The 20,781-nt window shown below is 41.2% G+C and overlaps 2 protein-coding genes across 2 annotated transcripts in view; one reads left to right on the top strand and one right to left on the bottom strand.

Moving 5' to 3' along the window:
• The window catches only part of LOC121874821 (neuroblastoma-amplified sequence-like), a 157,081-nt gene that overhangs the window by 41,811 nt on the left and 94,489 nt on the right, over positions 1-20,781 (top strand). The window lies entirely within an intron of this gene.
• LOC121874914 (mucin-5AC-like) overlaps positions 1,651-20,781 on the bottom strand; it is a 32,833-nt gene continuing 13,702 nt past the window's right edge. The window contains exon 2 of the mRNA XM_042379257.1: positions 1,651-7,237. Coding sequence (XP_042235191.1) covers positions 3,514-7,237 — 3,724 coding nt within the window. The 3' untranslated portion in view covers positions 1,651-3,513. The remainder of the gene's footprint in view (positions 7,238-20,781) is intronic.

A 20,781-nucleotide genomic window follows, 5' to 3' on the forward strand; every position in this document is an offset into this window, starting at 1 on the left:
ATATTTAAGTACGTACTATACACTGCTAGAAGCAAAATTTTAAGAGCTTTCCAATGCAGTAATCAGATTTCTGATATAATCAATAGTTTTTGAGAAAATAGCATAAAAATTATTCAAATGGTAATTTTTAATCTTTTTTGATTATTTTTGTGCCTATGTTTTATATCGATATAAATTATATTGCATCATGTAGCCAACACTATAATGAAGAGATTGGTACTGATAAAATTCATATAAGTCTAGAAAATCATCCTCTTTCAGAGACTTTTTTCGAGACATTGTCAGCATAACGAGGTTGTATAGCCTGATACGGTAATGGCTTTTGAAAACTAAACACTTTCCTTGTAAATATGAAAAAAAATATTACACACCCATCACCTCACTTCTCTAACAAGAAAAAATAAATTATTTCAGGGAGTAGGGTAAGCACTGTAATCCAGAGTTGAGGCAGCCCACACAGAGTTATGGAAATTTAAATGAACACTGCTTATACTCGCAGTCTGACTGCTGAGATAATACTGCATATTTATCGTTCCATTCCTCCCTTCCTATGGGCCTTGAGAGTTGCCAATTAATTTATTTCATAGAACTTACTTGCTACTATTTACTATAGTAGTATATATTTACTGTGGTATCTTGTACAGCTTACTTGTGAGATATAATGTCAGCAAATATGACCACTTCATTACACAGACAACCTTACCACAGTGACCGCCTTACTTCGGTGACCAAATTATTACAGTGACTACCTTTGTTTTTTTCACAAATGAACGTGTTGCCAAAAATTTTTTCATTATGATTGACTTCATCCAGCAAATCATTCCAGCTGATATTATCTAAATATGAAAAAGTGAAAAATTGGATGGCTAATAAGAGTGTGACAAGGGAAGCTTGGAGAATGGATATTTGAGGATGTACTGTGGAAAAACATGATCAAATATGATTAGAAATGTGCACGTGATTATGCTGTGTATTAAAAGAAGGAAATACTGTAGATGATGGTATAAAGGTAAGAAAATAATATGATGTGGACTGCTGGAAAGAATGGTCTTGGGACATTTACGGTACTTGCTTGCCTAGTTACCTAGTTACTTATTTACTTCCTTACCTACTTCAATGTCGTGTAACACAAATACCTCCACAAGATTTTACCGATCATTTTTCTCTTGAGTCTCTTCACTTGCATTGTTCGTTCTTAGCCAAGCAGTATGCCGCCTGGGCTATTCTTGTATTTTCCATATGAAACACGTGACTCATCCATCTCCATTATTCTCTCATTAAGAAAGTTGTGTTAGTGATATATGGGGAAGGGGAGGAAAGAGAAGACTGAGTGGAATGGAAGTGTGGAGTTACTTTTTGGTAGGGAGAGAGAGATAGGAATTTGGAACAGTATCCAGTATTTTCAAATAAATATGTGGTAGAGCAGAGAAAGAATTTGGGGAAACATGGCATAATGTAGCCCATGCATTAGGGACCGCTGAGTGGTTGGACACACCTTACTGGAAAGAGATGGATAGACATTCTTGGTAACTTGAAGTAATATTTAGACTAGGAATGTGTATTAGAAACTGGTCATAACAAATTTATTAAGTTTATGGTAACTGTGCAATTTGTTAAAGTTAGGAATTGGATAAGAAAAAGACAACAACATTAAGAGAAGACCTTCAACTCTTTATTTCAAAGTTCCACTTTACAGGTAGTTTCATGTCTTTGAAGATGTATTTGACTTTAGGAAGTAATTTACTTTGTCTAATCTACAGTATTATATATTTGAATTGCAAATGGACCACAGATGATTTTGTCACCAGTAACAAAGTACGTACTGAATAGAACACGCAGATGACAGCCATTTTGAAAATAAAGATGAAAATGCCTAAGTTTGGGATTCAAACAATTTTTAATAGTTACTTTTACTGTCAAGACAAACTTAACAAATGGTCTAGGGAGAAGAGAGCAAAATCTGAACTGGTATTATACTTAACTTTAAAAATGAGACATTAACTAAGATAAATCCCTTAACTAAAGAGATGGAATATAAAATAATGTAAAGCAAAGTTAAAAAAAAAAGAAAAAATAAGTACCCTAGTGGTGTTTGGATGGTTGTAGACTTGACATTTTGTTTAAAGAATGCTGACAGCAGGTAAGTATTTGGGGTTACCTTAATCTGGATCATTTGGACAGCGATGAGTCACTAACCCTGCCTGGCCCTGGAACTAAACTTATGTCTCATAGTATGGAATAATTGCAATAATTTTCTTGACCAATATTGATTAATTTTTCACCATGTATTTATTCCCATGACCTTTAATCTTTATGGGATAAAAAGGCTTGGCTCACTGATATTTCTTAATACTATTACAGTCAGATTCTTGTCCAGAAAAAGTGTCAAGAGGATGTTGCATGTAATAATTCAACCCAACCTGCCAAATACTGTATGTTAAGATTAGGCTTGAAAATTTCCACAATGAGAAAATATACCTTGTCAGAATATTATCTTTTACTTGTACTTAGTTTTTGTGATTTATATAAAATAAGGAGCTGAGACATTTGCCAAATGGAAAGAAGTAACATGATATATAAACTGTAGTCTTATTAATGTGTCATCACATTAGCAGAACTACTTAATAGTCTATTGATTAATTATGATTGACAGAAATCTTAGTGTTGATATGCACTTCATCTTAATGATAACTATGAAGAAATATTCTCATAAGTCTTTGCTATTTACTCTTCTTAAGATTTAAGCAATAAGTTGATATGAAAACCCAGAAGAGATAATACTCCTCTTCTGACTGTTTAATGATCATATTTAAGTTTATAGTAAAGGATTAAAACCATTTTATCATAATACTATATCAAATTCTTTGAGTATAACCATAAATTTGCATTCTTTAAGAGGTTATAAATAGCAAAGTTCTTGATTACAGGAATGGAAGAGATAATGAAGTGCTGTAACACTACACATGTAGTAACAATGGACAGCAGGTTGAAGATAGCAGCTATAAATATTTACTAACAAGGCAACAAATAAACAGTTGATTAGCACTTAACAACACCCAGGCTTATGTTCACTATCACTCAAAGTTACTCATTTTCCAAACTCACAATCTTCGTGCTTGAAAGTAGGTGTGGTCGTCATCACAACACTGTCAGTCACTGAGCCACACAAACCTGGTAAAGTAATCAACGTGACCTGCACGTTGAAAAAATGTCTTACAAGTAATGCTGTGCAGCACAAATTTTGTGATGCGTCATTAGGTAATATACTGTATTATGTTACCACAATACCCCAGAAAAAGCCTTTTAAGATTTGGCTTTTTGAGGCAAAAGTCAAAGACCACATTATCTGAGTGCAACGAGAGCCAGATCACGTATAGTATATGACACAAATACTTTCTTGATTATTAGCTTATAAAAAAGACATGTCATAGTCTTTGATTTTAGAGAAATCCTTGCCACAGACCCTATAGTTTCTCACTCACTAGATATTGACCTTGTTGTCAGCAGTGTGTTTCATGCACCACACACACTATCAGCTTGTTTAACTAAAACATCACTATAAAATCTCAGGGAAAATTGGTGCCAGTTGAGGGCTGGAGACTCCTGGGTTTCTGCACACTTGTACACATTCTGTATACTTTCTGCACTTAGCTTCTTATTCCACATGTTTACGTCACTAATCTCACCTATGAATTGTGAGGTGGGGTCAAAATCTGTTAAATCAGGAAGTAGTGTCTGCCCTATGAGTGTCAGACCACCTCCAGCCAGTGCCATTTGATGTGGTAATACATTAGTCAGTGTACCAGCCAGTTGCCCATTAATGTACACTGCGACCTGATGGTTTCTGCTATTCCAGGTAAAAGCAATGTGGTACCACTTGTTTGTTTTGAAATCAAATGGCAGCTTCCTGAAGTTAAAGTTAACATTATTTTCTTCTGTACTTTTTTCTGGAGCTTGAGGCACAACATTGTATGGATCTGGTGATGCTACAGTAAAGACTCTATCCTCTATTTGTGATTCTTCAGAGACCTGGTCCCGCATCCAATCATCGGCTTCTTCTTGTGTACTAACGTAATGCACTGGACGAGGCAATAAGCCTTGATTTAAAAGTTCCTGTGGATTAGCACTGAATATAATATCCTCTAGGTTGTCTTTGACCTGGTGGTGGTTGGTTGATTGTTGCGGTGGACCACCATAGGCAATGGGACGAGGTATGTCCTCTGGAGATATGTACTGGGGAGGTAACTGCTCATGGAACAAGTGTGAGGACTCCTGATAGTGTGACACTGGGTGACCACCTCCCTCTTGTGATACTAACACTCCAGCTGGCTGGTATAGTTCTTCCACTGAGAAAGCATTTTCTTTTTCTCCTTTTGTTGGAAAGTAAGGAATGTTGTCCTCATCAACGTGAAATACAGCAAACGAGGAAGAGTGTCGTTGGGGTATTTCCTGGGCACTTACATCTGGTTCTGTTTTGAAGTTTGAAGTGGGGATAACCTTGAATTTTGGTTCTGGTTCACTTGAAATACCACTTTGTTTTAATGCAGTTGAAAGGCCACCTAAGATGGGCAGTGAAGAGAAACTACTTGATCCTGATACACTGGGAATATTACTTGGTATTAGTACACTTAGAAGTTCATTTGGCTTTTGGATTACTGGAAGATTACTTGATGATGTAATTGAAGGGTTACTTGGTTCTGGTACAAGAGGTTTATTAGTTACTTCTGATGAAACAGGAAGAACAGTTGACTCTTGTGTGATTGCAAAAGAAGATTTAACATTGAGAGGTATAGGTAACTCAGCCTTGTTGTTTGATTTTGGCTGATCAGGTACTTTCTTAACTTCCTCACCTATAGTAGCATCTTTCACAGATGGTAAGTTAAAGTCCAATATGTCATGCTTGGCCTGAGAGGAAGTTTTCTGTGTCTCTTTGGGTTCTTCTTTGATGGCCACACTCACTTCTGGTTGACTTTTCTGTGTCGATATCTGGGTCACTAACATTGGCTTTACAGAGGTAGATGCTGGTTGAAGTTTTTCTAACTTTGTCATTGTAATATCTCTGTGATAAGAGACATCTGAGTCATCATCTTGTATGGGTATATCACTGCGGGATGGTGTTGGTGGTAGAGGGTCCTCAGTGGGTACAAGAACAGCTTCTTCCTCTTTAAAAACTGCTGGAGCAATAGTCTCTTCAAAGTTGGGTTGTTCAAGTTTTGTTGCATAGTGGATAGGGAATCTGTCTTCTTGATGTGGCAAATTGCTGCCTCCTAAATAATTCTCATTTGTTTCTTCTTCAATTGTTTTTAGGACTGCTTCATGGACGCCAGTAGCTTGCTTTGAATTTGAAAAGGCTTTTGCTTCTTGTGTCTGGTAATACTTATACATAGCATTAAAAGCTTCCACATCAGTGATGGGGATGGAGTATACTACATCAGTGTTGCCATCGCTAATAGGGGGGACCCCTTGCATTGCACGCTGGAACTCATCCATATGGTAGGGGGTGATGTTCACTGATCTGTCTTTACTGATATTTAATGGTGTTAGAAGTTTACTGGACGACTTGTCCTGGTAGTTATGGCCCTTGCCCAGTTTATGATTATCTGCTGCACTAGACCAAATAGAAACCTTTGACTTCTGTCCAGTAATATGAGGCTTGTCTGTCACTTCTTCCAGAATAGTTGAGTGGACTGTTGGAAGTGGACTAGGTTGATGAGTAGTTGGCTTGGATGTTGTGGTGCGTGTTGTGCGCACCCGTGTAGTGGCTTTGGTGGTAGTTGGAGGAGGTGTGGTTGTTGTGGTTGTTGTAGTAGATGTGGTTTTAGGTGTCGAAGAAGTGGACGAGGGCCGTTGTGAAATATTTGGACGCTTTATTAATTTCCACAGAGGCATCCTTGTTGTTTGACGAGATGACGGTATTGATGAGCGGGTAAACGACGTCACCCGAGTACGAGATCTTGGGACCAGTGTCGTTGGTGGGGCAGTGAAGCGATGAGTAGTGAAGTGTTTGTTGTTAAACAGTGATGTTGTGGTAGCTTTTGTGGTTGTACTTGTTGTTGAAGGTCTCCTGGTTGTTGTAGTTGTATGCTCTGTTGTCGTTGGCCGTCTCGTTGAAGAAGGACGTTGTGTTGTGGTTGTTGTGCGGCGTGTTGTAGTTCTTCTTGGATTATATTGAGGGACTGTAGGGCGGGCTAGCTTTGTAGTTGTTGTTCTTCTTGTGGCTGGTCTTGGTCTTGCAGGTGTGACGGGTGGAGGAGGAGGGGGTGTAGCAGTAATGGATGCTGGTGGTAGAATGTGATGAGGAGTCCAGCTATTTGGACTAAGTTTCACCTCTGTCACTTGAGCTGACCAAGTCCCTGATGTACTTGGATTAATGTTTTCAGAATTTGAATCCTTTACTGTGATGTTTTCAGCTGAAATCTTTACTGTTTGTGTGTTCTTCACTTGTGTCTCCTTTTTTGATTGCCAGATGGGTGACCATTCATTGGGTGATTGTGGTATTGTCTGCTTTGGTGCTGCCGGAACGTTCCAGTTAAAGAAAACAAAGTCATCATCCCCCGAGGGCTCGGTAATAATACGTGGTTCAGGTTCGGCCAGGTGAAGGTCATATGGGTCGCTCTCCAACATTGTTAGTTCATAGGGTACATTTGTCCAGTCGTTGTAGGATTCAGAGCGTGATAAACCATCACGGACTGGCAGCAGATGAAGGTCATCATTCAGTCCTGAAGGTGAAGCCTCCAAGTCTGCTACACCCATCTGGTCGACATCAATGAAGCCATATGGCGTCCACGTGTCGTATGACCGTCCGCTACGAGAATCTGCTAGGATATCCACAATATCTCCAAGACCAGCGCTGTAGTCTACGGCATCACGCCTTTCTCTGTGTGGAGAGTCCAGTCCTATGGGTCTCCACTGGGTGCGTGGATGACGGTCTACTTGGTCCATCTGGTACCTTGGCACAGAGGGTGGTCCACCCCACAAGACTCCGAGGCCATCGTGTCGCAGGAAGAAGGATACTTGGCTGTTAGCATCAGGAGCCACAGCAGTAAGAATAGGAGCAACACCGTCAGGAAAGGAGGTGATGTTGACCCAGGCAGTGAGGGTTAGGTCAGAAAAGGATGACGGGGTGTTCATAAGGCGAGCATATCCACCGTCTCCCACTACCAGGCTGTAGCTGGGAGATGGAGTGCCCTCCCTCTTCTCACTCACAGCAACACACACTGTGCTCATCACAACCAACCTGCAGAAGTTAAGAAGATTAAAAGGTGCACTTCATGTGACGACAAGAGAAAAACATTTATACAACTTAATTAAGGAATATATTAAAACATGAAAAGTGAAAGGGATATGCATGATTAGATAACACACACACATCCATCCAAAAGATGCAGTGTTTGGCAGTACTTGCAGAACTATCTCTTGAGTAAAACTCATTCTTGGACAAATGGATGGATAGACATATACAAACTGCATATAATATATAGAGTACATAATAAATGACAGGCGTCACAGAGCATCTTTTACAGTAGTAGACAGCTTAAGAAAAGAAGAGAAAAAACTACATGCAGTATATATGAGATTAACAGAGAAACTATTATTCTTTATCTTCTTGCACTGTACACAGAGCTGAGAAACAGTGTTCTTCTAGGGCTTCAACGACAGTCTCTTATGCCATCAGTTTGAGTCTTTGTTGTTAGGTCCGCATGTTCCTGTGATCGTCGTAGTCTCGCCAGTTACAAGTCATTGGTCATAATTATATTTCATACAGCAGAGAAATTTGATTATTTGAGAAAGGAAAGTAAGACTGAATTTATTACCTTTACCCGTGGGAAATGATAGTGTGTGTGTGGATATGATAGACCGACCTACCGACCCACCCTATTTGCCTGTACCAGTAGTATAATCATATCGCTACCGGCTTCTTGTTAAACTCTACTGTTCCATAAAAAATATACTCAGACCATTGTTTCTAGAGCTGTGTAGGTTACATGCTGAATCATTTTGAATTTGTATGACGATTTTCCCACTAGCGTAGCTAGGGGGGGCGGTCCGCCCCGGGCGGCACTTTTGGGGGGCGGCACTTTTGGGTCTGCTCATCACCCATATCTGCAGCTACTGGAGACGTTAATCCATCCCTTTGTATCGGCGGCAAGTTAATCCTTGTCGTGTCTGACCTAACACCTGACCCACATCATCACGGCCACGTCATGAGCTACACCCTTGCTATGAGGCCCCCCGCCACACACACAACCTGTAACCTGTTGAGGATTAAGGAAACAACTTCAAACAAGTACGCCAGTGAGCTCATGTGGTGTGGGTCAGGTGTTAGGTCAGACACGACGAGGATTAACTTGCCGCCGATACAAAGGGAAGGATTAACGTCTCCAGTAGCTGCAAAACCATGCAGTCTCGGGTCATATCAGTTCATGTACAGCCGACCAATCCACCAGTTACAAGCAATTCACTTCAGTTCTGCACAAGTCTCCATCGTGACAAGACGAGGGGAGGCTAGACGACTTTTAAGTTCTCTTGTGTTTTCGATCCAGTTATTTACTTCGTTGGAAGACATAATACTATAAGGTAAGAAATATTAAAGTATTGGTTAAAAAATATTGATGTGACTTTTGCTGCGGTACTGAGATTAAATATTAAGATTTTGTTTCACAGCATTGCGATTTTATACTAAGACACTATCCTCACTGGGGTACAGACAAAAGCCCCCCGACAAAAGCCCCCCCCGACAAAACCCCCCCAGACGAAAGCCACCCAGACAAAAGCCTCCTACTTTGATCGGGGTGGCTTTTGTCTGACAACAGTAAGGGCTTTCAAAAGTTACGAACATAATTAAATAGTTGAGGGTAAAATATACTGTTCTTCTCTGTGGTTAATTATTGGTTAGGTTAAGTTAGGTTAGGTTAGGTTGTTGGCGAAATATGATCCAGTGCTACGTGAACATCTTCTAAGAATCCAGCTGGGAAACAAGTTTGCTACTTCCTATCTGTCTCGTACTATTCAGAACGAGTTTATAGAAATTTTGGGAGAAAACGTAAGAAGCAAAGTCATCAAGCAAGTAAAAGAAGCAAAGTACTTTTCCATGATATTCGACAGCACTCCTGATATTTCATATAAGGATCAAGCGAGCCAAGTTTTACGCTATGTTATGATCGATGGAGATAAAGTGAAGGTTGTGGAATCATTTGTCGATTTCATTGAAACAAAAGGTAAAACCGCCGAGAATATTTCAATGATGATTTTGGAAAAATTAGAGAAAGACGGAATTGATATTCAAAATTGTAGAGGGCAAGCATATGATAATGCTGCGGTGATGGCTGGTGTTCATACTGGTGTTCAGAAACGTATCAAGGAAATTAATGAAAAAGCAGAATTTGTCGCTTGTACAAATCACTCGCTGAATTTGGCGGGTGTTCATGCAGCTTCTGTTGCTGTGAATTCTGTTACCTTTTTTGGATGTGTGGAACGTTTGTTTGTATTTTTTTCTTCATCAACCCATCGCTGGGATGTTCTAACTTCAGTCACTGGTCAAAGTGTCAAGCGCATAATAGAAACTCGGTGGAGTGCGAGGGGAGAAGCTGTAAGTGTTGTAAAGAAACATTTCTCAAAAATCTTAAGTGCCCTAGAAAAGTTAACTGGTGAAGAAGAAAATACAGCTACCAGGGCAGATGCTGGTGTTCTACTTGGTGCTTTGCAATCATTTTCCTTTTTGTGCTTTCTTGGCCTGTGGGGACCCGTCCTTCTAGAAATTAACAGACTTACCTCCAAACCAAGGGCTTGAACATACAACAATGTGATATAAAACTCAGGGCATTAGAAACATTTCTAGTTGAAAACAGGGACAAGCTAGTGAGTAATGGAGTTAACTATGCCAAAGAAATTTGCAATGATCTGGGGATAGTCATGGAGCGTCAGCGTCGACCCAAAAAGAAGAAACAAATGTTTGGTGAAGGATCACGAGATGCTGAATTGCCATACGACATTGAATTGAGGAGAGAGATGTTTTCTTCGCTGGACAGAGTGATCCAAGAAATAACTTTGAGATTTCAACAGCTTCATGAACTTGCTGAGAAATATGCCTTCGTTACCCCATTGAATCTTTTGGATGATAAATATGAGTGTCAAATAGATCACGATCACGATGACATCGATAAAGAATTGTTCCTCGTTGAGAGAAAAAGACTTCAGCATTTTGTTGCTGTTGCTGCTATAACTATTAAAGACAGAATACAGACGTGGAAAGAAGGCCCCCTTGAACTTTTGCAGTTTATTCAAAAGTATAACCTTGGGAACTCGGTTCCAAATATAGTAATAATGCTGAGGATTTTCCTCACAATTGCTGTTAGTGTTGCTACCTGTGAGAGGAGTTTTTCGAAACTAAAACTGATCAAGAATTACTTAAGATCTACTTTGAGCACCGCGGTTGAGAAATCTTGCCATACTGTCTATAGAGCGACAATTGACAGATGAAATAGTTTTTGACAATGTCATTGAAGAATTTACCAACAAAAAAACAAGAAAAGTTACTTTGTAGAAAGTTGTAGTTTTCATTTCAGAAATAAAGATGGTCCTAATTTTTTACACTTTTTTACTTTTTTCCCTATCCTATATGTCGTTTTTGCTTTTTGTTTAACTGTTACTTATAAAGTTTAAGTATGTTTGGTGTGTATTTAAAGCATACTTTATTTGAGTATGTCAAAGTACAGTAATATTATAATGGTACACAAACTATATATATATATATATATATATATATATATATATATATATATATATATATATAGATAGATAGAGAGAGAGAGAGAGAGATATATATATATATAAATAAGAGTGAGTCACTGTGCAATATGTATTTTTTGTGGGGGCACGGGGGGCGGCAAACTCAAGGGCCGCCCCGGGCGGCACACACTCTAGCTACGCCACTGGATTTTCCTGTCTGTCTGTGTCTTTATCAGAATATCTAAATATGTCTCTCTCTCTCAACCAATCTATGATCTTATGAGCCGAGTTGGTTGTGTCACTCTGGTGTGAACTAAGGGGTCAAACATCTCCCTCTTGACAGGGTTATGATAATGAACGTGACCCTGACAAACTTCCGGTGGAGACGACCAGTTTAGCGACACTTTGGGTGAGTTTTGTGTGTAGGTTAAGTTAGGTGAAAGCTGGCGGCCCACATACTGCCTCACCCCGCTACTGATACCTTCAACCCCGCTATAGTGACTGTTGGCGGGAAGTTCTCATGGTGATGACAAGGGATATATATATATATATATATATATATATATATATATATATATATATATATATATATATATATATATATATATATATATAATGTGTGCTTAGATGGATATGTTAAACTGATGATTATTGAGTTAAATCGCCCTTCAAGTTCACGTTCATTAATATGTAAATATACAGTGCAGATTTACAAATAATGGAAAATAGTAAGTATATAGCCAATTATAATATTGTTTGTGTCGTGTGAGTGGGCGAGGATGTAGAGCCAATATTTGTTAATTAACGAGGTGCTGAGTCACCCTGCGGCTCGATCGTCTCAATTCAGCGACTGACTCGATGACACTCCTGTATATTTAACCTTGAAAAAGGGTCAGATGTGGAATTAAACGGAGACGGCGCGGTCATTGAGGTTTATTGACACGGAACCCCTGCGAGAAGGGAACAATATAGAATACGAGGAACCGAAGAGAAAGCGCCGCTACTAGAAAATATACCACCGGAAGTGATGAGACGCCGCTCATAGGCGGCAAGTTGAGGTATTTCATTGGTAGGAGAGGAGAATGACGTCACAAACTGGCGGCTGCCTCAGGTATTTCATTGGTAGGAGACGATGATGACGTCACAAACTGGCGACTGACGTATTTCATTGGTGGGAGAGGATGGTGACGTCATAAACCGGCGGCTGGCTATTATACTTATCATTATTAATATTATTATTATATAGAGATGTAGATATAGATGGATGACTCGATAGATAGATCTTAAAATAGTACCCAAGTGTATTACGCAAGCTGACAGTAATTGCATAATCCAGGTATCGCTGTAAGTAATCAGGTGAACACTTTGGGAAAATCTCAGGTGATGTAATGTGAGGTTATTCTGAAGTGTTTTGAGAATAATAAATTGTTCTTGTAATTTGTGATAATTGGGATGATTGTTAGGGCGTATTTGTTATAATTTATTTTTTCCCTTGTACTTTCATCATCGCGAAAATAGTAAAGATGTAAGATTGCAGGGGAATTATTATTTATTGTTATTTTTTATTGTAATTTATTTTGTATTTTTTGCCATTTTTATTATTATTATTTTATTATTATTATTATTATTATTATTATTATTATTATTATTATTATTTCATCATCATCGTCATATTATTATTATTATTATTATTATTATTATTATTATTATTCAAAGTAAATTATCAATTGTTCCTGCTTTAGAGAGAGGCATAAAAGTTTTTCATACCTGGACGTAACACAATCCTACTATCACCGAATAAAACTTAAAAAAAAATCAATAGGGATAAACGATATAATAGGTTTTGTAGTCAAAATAAGTGAAATAATTTAGACTCGACAATTGTGCGTAAATGAAGCGGAAAGTTTCAGCAACCAGGGAGTTGGTGATAATTTTCGCGATGCCATATGGATGCCGCTCGGTTTACATTTACTTCCTCTGTGTGTGTGTGTGTGTCAAGGCTTCACGTAATGTTGTCGGCAAATAGCCTCTTTTGGTCCATTTCCTTGGGGGTAGGGGCAGTTTCCTGTCGACCTTAATGACGTGTGCCTTCAGTATATTGGTGTTCGAATTTTGGAAGGCTTAAAGGCACGTTGTCGGGGAGGTGGGGAGGTGTGCACACTCCTAATGGTGTTTATTGTGGCTTCCTGCGTCATTGCTCGAGTTGTGGCGAGCTTTTATGACGGTTTCTGGTAGAGAAAAGGGTCGTCAAGATGGGTTGGCTTTATAATAACGTCATCTACTATTGGTGTTTAAATTTTGGCGGGTTGGTTAGAAACAAAATCACGAGAAAAGTTACAATTTTGGCTATAAAAAGTCACAGGAAATAATTATATTTTTGTAATAGTAAACAAAATACTTTAAAAGTTAGGGTAAGTTAGGTTAGGTTAGTAACTTTTGGGCCGTGACTTTTTTTTAACACATTCGGTCGGTAAACTATTACTTATCCAACCCGGGGGGGGGTTATACATTGATAGTAACAATACTCGTAATACGTTCTCCTCAAACACGTGTTGCTGCTTGATACACTTGTTTTGTCTGAGTAGTGTTGCTGCTTGAATCAGCTTGATACGCTTGTGTTACCTGAATGTTACTGCTTGTTAAACTTGTGTTATCTGAGTGTTGTTGCTTGTTAAACTTGTGTTTCCTGAGTGTTACTGCTTGTTACACATGTGTTGCTACTTGTTGCCTGTTAAACATGTGCTGCCTGAGTGTTACTGCTTGTTACTTGTTAAACACCTGTTGCCTGAGTTTTGTTGCTTGTTACTTGTTTAACATATGTTGCCTGAATGTTACTACTTGTTACTTGTCAAACTTGCGTTGCCTGAGTGTTACTGCTTGTTAAACATGTGTTGCCTGAGTGTTACTGCTTGTTAAACATGTGTTGCCTGAGTGTTACTGCTTGTAATTATTAACACATGTTGCCTGAGTCTTACTGGTGCACGAGCTACTGTAGATGCTGTTACGGATACAGGTACAAGTACAGGTATTTTGTTATTCGAATTGTTGTGAATTTATAATTGATTGACCAAAGGTGTGTTCATTTATTTTTCATTTCGTAATCCTGTTTGTGTCTATTTATTTTCGACGTGATAACTGCTCGTGTGTGTGTGTGTGTGGGGGGGGGGTGTTCTGTGTGTGTATGCATCAACAAGCTGGGTTTTTGTGTACAAAGGGTCACCGTCACCAACGAGTAGTTCTGTTTTTATGATTAAAATAAGTAATGATTGACCATAAGTGGAGTTATGCATGGCTATGAACACGGAAGGCGGTGATTGGCCGAGAGAAAGTGTTCGCGAAGCTGTTTGTAAGAACGTGGAGGTGATTGGCTAAGAATATCGACTGGCAAAAATGTAGAGGTGATTGGGTAAGTGTCTTTTTCCCCCGAAAAGTTTATTGGAAAGAGAAAGTGATGAGTTGAGAACGTAGATAAGACAAAATGTGTAATATATGTATGTGAGAGATGCTGGCGTTGATTGGCTAAAAGTATTCACCCACTGTATTGTGAGAGCATGATGATTATTGGCTAGAAGTGTACTGTTGCCAAGATACACACACGGGGAAAGGAGGTGATTGGTTGCCCGTATGTGCTCACTAAGATGCGGATGAGAGCATGGCTGTAATTGGCTAAGAGGATGCACATCCCCAAGAAATTGGTTGAGAGGATGTGTGCTGGTTTGTTTTATTAATGGTCGGTGTGTTGTGGGTGAAGGCGGAAGTCAATTACTGTGGTGTAGAGGGAGGAGGAGGAGGTGAAGATGGATGAGGGTGTTGAAGTAGCTGTGTTACAGAGGGCAGTGTTTTGCCAATTTTTTTGTGGCGTCACAGGTCACGTGAGCCTCTGTCTTAGTAAACCTCAACCTGACCTAACTTAGGAGTGGGGCATTACACCTGTCACCTCATCATACTGTTCACCTTCATACTGACTGATGACTTCTTGGTCCGTCTCAGAGAGGGAGAGAGAGGAAGGAAGGTTGTGGTAGGTGCAGGCAATATCCGGGTCTTATTAAACTAATATCTCATACAAGAGGAGGGAGAATCGCCACCCACGTTGTGTAACATCGAGTGGCCCAGAAAAACATACTATTTCGCTCTCACTCTTCATGGACTGTTAAAGATCACATGCGTTATAGTCTTCCCCTAAAATAACGATTTATATTTTCAAACTGGGTACATTAAGCCGTAGAATAAAGAAAAGTAAAAGTGACCATAGGCATAACGGGCCGCCAGGGACAGTGTGGATACAGCACACTATACCATTTCTTTGGTACACAGGAGACAATTTGGCTGGCAGTGCACTTGACCATCTTCACTTCTCCAACATAAAGTTACGTGCCCATATATACAGCGGTCGACTGAGTGTGTCCCAGGATCAGACCAGTGACCCTTAGGACAGAAGGTGAACGAGCGTTGTGTACTGTGCTCGTACACTCGGCCGCTGCACCTTTATGGTGTGGTAATGAAGGACGAAATAACGTTGAGACTCGATCATAAAAAATTTTTACTTCACACATGTACGTACCTGTAGGTAGTTATGGAAGAAAAAGAGAACTTACGGAATGTGGGTAATGTGTGATTCTTGATGTGTGACAATCGAGTCTAGGTGTAAGATATACATCATGTTAGCTTTACGTGATGCTGTTCTCGCATTATCAAGTGAGAGGAACAATATATAAGGTTTGGGGACTGTGAACGGGTCTTAAAACAAGTAACAACAGGACGATAGTGGTCACAGATGGTTGCTTGGCTGGATCACCACCATTGACTTCCTTCCACTCACTCTTGTACAATCTCCTATGTGACCGCCTCACTGCCTCATCATCTTGCGATATTTTGTTCAACATTTCTCGTACACTTCCCTTGCGATATCTCTCCGAGTCTTTGCTACACAGGTGTGATGAAGGGATAATTCTCAAAGTTATATACTTTTTTAAAATATCCCCGTTGTTGATGACGTGAGAAACATCACTACTTCAGCAACAACACAAATATTGCCTGATTGACGTAGATATCAGACTAGTTACGTTTCCTCATCTGATAAGGGAAAACTTGACCTTAAGAAACTTCAGAATCTATACGTTGTTGCCAGTACTCTCATTCAGTATTTAGAAATGTTTTTTTTTTTATACAGATACGAGTGTTTGTGTTTTTTGTGACTTAGTAATATTACGACAGTGTACAGTATAGTGTGGTGGTGGTGTGGGGCATGTACCATCTCAGCCTCACTCACCCCTCGTAACTGGAGATGCTAGACGTCACTTGTGCATCATTTTGGTGTTGTCGCCGAACTAGAGTTACGTGAACCTTTATTTACTTAGGGAGACATTTTACGCCGGAATCTCTGAGAATCCATCTTTGTGCCTCAGGTAAAAACTGGGTGTTTAAAAAAAAAAACGTTTACGCGCTTTGGACTATTATAGTAATTTAGTGTATAATTTTTTTTTTGGGGGGGGGATATTCCGTATAAAGCACAAACTTGCTAATTTAACCAGTGCCGTCCTTGAGTATGTGCCGTTCTCACACTAACAGTTAGAGGGGGAAATTTACCGTACCAACCTGAGAACTGTGACTCATAGAAATAAAACTAAAGTTATGAGAAGTCAACTTGGAGGTGGAAATAATACAACTCCAGGGAAGACAAACTTACTTCGGGTATTAGATTAATTTTTCATAGTGTAATAGTTCTTGCTTAGTGTTTCCTTACATTAGGCGTCTTTTTACTCCTTTTGCGCCAGAAAATTACGAAAGTTGGCTGTATTTGTGATGAGGGATTTACTGTGTTTAGCAGGGGATTTTTTTCGTAATTATCACTACCTAGTTGGTTAAGTACGTGCCCAAAAAGCAATCGATCGAGACAATTTCACTTGATCGTGGCTTTTTTTTTCTATGACTGTTTTTATTAACGTTTCTTTTTTCTATGGCGATTTTTGTTAAATTCTTCTTGTGATTTTGTCCTTTGACTTATCCTAAATATTGTTGTCTCAGGCAATAGCTTACTGATGGACACTTTAAGATCTCTTGTTCGTCAATTACTGTCTGTGTGGGGCGGAAGTTTCATTTTTATTGGTGTGTGTGTGTGTGTGTGTGTGTGTGTGTGTGTGTGTGTGTGTGTGTGTGTGTGTGTGTGTGTGTGTGTCACTGGCGCGCGACGTTTCCTGGTTGCGTCACTGCGTCGAGAGAGAGAGAGAGAGAGGAAGGGTTGTGTCCACCTGCTGAAGCTTCTGTGGCCAGGAGTCGCGGAGAAAGTCCCTCCCTCCTACCCCCTCCCCTCCTCCAGTTCATATTAGCGTTGTCTTGTGTGTGTGTGTGTGTGTGTTAATGCTGCGTCACATAATGTCAGCTTATCGCCTGCATTCCAAAGTTGATACCATCTACATACCTTCACCCTAATGGCTGAACCTGTTATCTTACTCCCCAATATTTTATGTAGTTCGTTTTTTTACTGTTTTCCATTTAAAGCGGATTATTTAAATAAGTTTATTATCTACAATTTTTATTAGTGGGTTAAATGTATGTGATAGTTTAATATCATTGTTAAGTGATTGTTTCGTCTGGATTGCGTTTTTCATTATATTAGACTTAGAGGGATTTATGTTTCTTAATCTGCCTATTACTTGACCAGTCGCCTCCCATCGATTACGTGAGGTCGCACGCAAGACAGGAATGACTCTGCCCATCACAGTGACTCACCCACCAGAGTGACTCACCCGTCTTCCAGTGACGTTGTGTTACGCCGTGTATGAGAGGAGAAAATTAATGACAGTGAGTTAAGTACTGCACCTGATGAAGCTATACAGGTTATGAGGGAGGAGAAGAATATGCAGGAAGACGGGAGGTGTAGTGTGGTGGTGTGGAGTGTCCCAACCCTGTATCGATGACAAACAAGTGAAGCCGAGTGTGTAGTGTAGTGTCATAATGTACTGTTGTTGTGTCACAGGGAACAGGAAGTAAACATTAAGGGATGTCAACATGTATTTGAGAATAATGTTGAATGTGGAGCGTTGTATTGTCATCTTTAACATCCACTAACACATTTAACACTTAACCGCAGTATAAAGCTGTATTCTTCAGTGCCACGGTAGTATAATGAGTTCTCCAGGACTGGGCTAGGCCGTACATGCTATAGAGATCATGGTGAAATACCGTACATGTCTGGCGTGGTAACATATGGTTACTCTTTTTTTTTCGTCACTTTTGAAAGTTTGACATGAACCCCTTCACTGCTGGGACGCCACTTGTAATACTTTGTTTGGTGGTTAACGCCAGAGGATTTTATTCAGCAGAGAGAGGACCCCGTACTCGAGTGGTTAATTAAAACGGATAACACACACACACACACACACTACCATCATCACCGGTCATTATAAACTAGTTGAAAGTGTCGGCGGGAATGAGTTTTACTGCAGCTTAATATTCCTGCAATGAGATTTTATGAGGTTTAGATTATCCTGCATCTTTCAAGCTCACACAGCCAGTAGTGTGTGTGTGTGTGTGTGTGTGTGTGTGTGTGTGTGTGTGTGTGTTTCATTTTCTTTAAGCTTATATCATGACTCATTTTCAGTATACGACGGACATAAATTATCACGTTATCCCTTATTTGACATCATTAACGTGCATTATTATTGTACGTAGAGGTTTTAATTTAGTGCCTTCTCTCACTGCCTTGGCCGGTCGTGTTGTGTTTACAGCAGGTGGCGCCTTGTTACCTGAGAGAGAGAGAGAGAGAGAGAGAGAGAGAGAGAGAGAGAGAGAGATCGGACGGATGAAGTGTGAGTAAATGAGCGAGTGATTATAAGAGTGAGTTACCCCGTCTCGCTTGCCTCTCCCCACGTCTACTACACCCCGTCGTAACAGCCCCGCCCCGCCCCGCTGAAGGAGGCCCCGGGTGTGTGTGTAGCAGCAGGAGAGGGTTCACTGACTCTCCCTGGCTTTCACCGTCGGCATGTATCACCCCCGAGGACCTGTGTGTTGGGGGTAGCGGAGGGTAGAGTACAGTGAAGGAGGAGGTGTGGTGAGGTAGGTATAGTGAGGGTGGTGTGGAGGGGTGGAGGTGGTGGTAGCAGAGTTGCACCGATTTTATCTCCATCCTCCTCCTCCCTCCCCCTTCCCCCGTTTTGGATATACCTCTCCCTCCCCTTCCCCCTCTCCTCCCTCTCGGGTGCTTAAGAGGAGAAGAAGAATGTGTGTGTGTGTGTGTGTGTGTGTGTGTGTGTGAGATATATATATTTCGCAGCTTTTTATTCTTTTTTTTTTTGCTCTTTGGACAAATTTCCGCCTGAAGTGTTAAGATGATAATCGTCGTCGTCCAAGTGATACATTTAAAACTTACGAAAAAATAAATATAACGACAAAAAACTAACATACAGTAAATGAAAAACAATTCTTAATTTCTTTCCGTCAGTTTTGTTTCTAGTATTCATGTATATTTACCCATCTATCATCAATCTCTCATCTATCTACACGTCTACTAATTCATCCATCCACCCACCCACCCACCTACCTACCTACCCATCCATCCATCCATCCATCCATCCATCCACCTATACCTCATACCCTCCTCTCACCCACATAATCCACACAGGAAGCGGCAGCAGTAGGTTTTGGGTTAAGTGGGTTTAGGACTGTGGAGAAATTGGCCGCCTAGTTGACAGTAGCCAGAGTATTGACACGAATCTGCTTAGCGGGTCGTGTGTGTGTATGGGGGGGTGGTGTGTATAGAGTGTGGGGTGGTGCTGTGTGTGGTGTGTGTGTGTGGGTGTGTGTGGGGTGTTGTGTGGGAGCGTGTTGTGTGTGGGGTGTTGTGTGTGTGGGGGTGTTGTGTGTGTGGGGGGTGTGTGTGTGTGTGGGGGTGTTGTGTGTGGGGGTGTTGTGTGTGCTGTGTGTGTATGGGGGGTGCTGTGTGTGTGGGGGTGTTGTGTGTAGGGGGGTGTGGGTGAGGGGTGTTGTGTGTGAGGGTGTTGTGTGTAGGGGTGTTGTGGGTGTGTGTGGGGGTGTGTAGGGGGGGTGTTGTGTAGGGTGTTGTGTGTGAGGGTGTTGTGTGTGTGAGGGGTGTTGTATGAGGGTGTGTGTGGTGTGTGGGTGTTGTATGTGAGGGGTGTTGTGAGATGTGTGTTGTGTGTGAAGGGGTGTTGTGTGTGTGTGAGTGTGTGTGTGTGTGTGTGTGGGGGTGTTGTGTGTGGGGGTGTGTGTGTGGGGTGTTGTGTGTGTGGGGTGTGGGTGTGTGAGGGGTGTTGTGTGTGGGGGGTGTTGTGTGTGTGAGGTGTGTGTGTGTGGGGGTGTTGTGTGTGTGGGGGTGTGTGTGTGTGGGGGGTGTGTGTGGGGGGTGTTGTGTGTGGAGGGTGTTGTGTGTGTGGGGGTGTTGTGTGTGAGTGTGTGGGTGTGTGTGAGGGGTGTGTGTGTGGGGTGTGGGGTGTTGTGTGTTGTTGTGTGTGGGGGGGTGTTGTGTGTGGGGTGTTGTGTGTTGTGTGTGTTGTGTGTGTGTTGTGTGTGGGGGTGTTGGGTGTGTGTGGGGGTGTGGGGTGTTGTGTGTGTGTGTGTGGGTGTTGTGTGTGGGGGGGGTGTGTGTGGGGTGTTGTGTAGGGGGTGTGTTGTGTGTGAGGGTGTGTGTTGTGTGTGGGGGTGTTGTGTGTGTGAGTGTGTGTGTGTTAATGTGGGGTGTGTGTGTGGGGGTGGTGTGTGTGTGTGTGTGTGGAGGTGTGTGTGTGTGTGTGTGTGTGTGTGGGGGTGTTGTGTGTGTGGGGGTGTGTGTGTGGGGGGTGTGTGTGAGGGGTGTGTGTGTGGGGGTGTTGTGTGTGTGAGGGATGTGTGGGGGGGTGTGTGGGGGTGTTGTGTGTGTGTGTGTGTGTGTGGGGGTGTTGTGTGTGTGAGGGGTGTGTGTGTGGGGGTGTGTGTGTGAGGGGGTGTTTGTGTGGGGGGGTGTTGTGTGTGTGGGGGTGTTGTGTGTGGGGGGTTGTGTGGGGGGTGTGTGTGTGGGGGTGTGTGTGTGTGTGTGTGTGTGGGTGGGTGTTGTGTGTG

This window comes from Homarus americanus, unplaced genomic scaffold (genome assembly GCF_018991925.1).
Source record: "Homarus americanus isolate GMGI-L3 unplaced genomic scaffold, GMGI_Hamer_2.0 scaffold56009, whole genome shotgun sequence".
Classification (NCBI taxonomy): Eukaryota; Metazoa; Arthropoda; class Malacostraca; order Decapoda; family Nephropidae; genus Homarus; species Homarus americanus.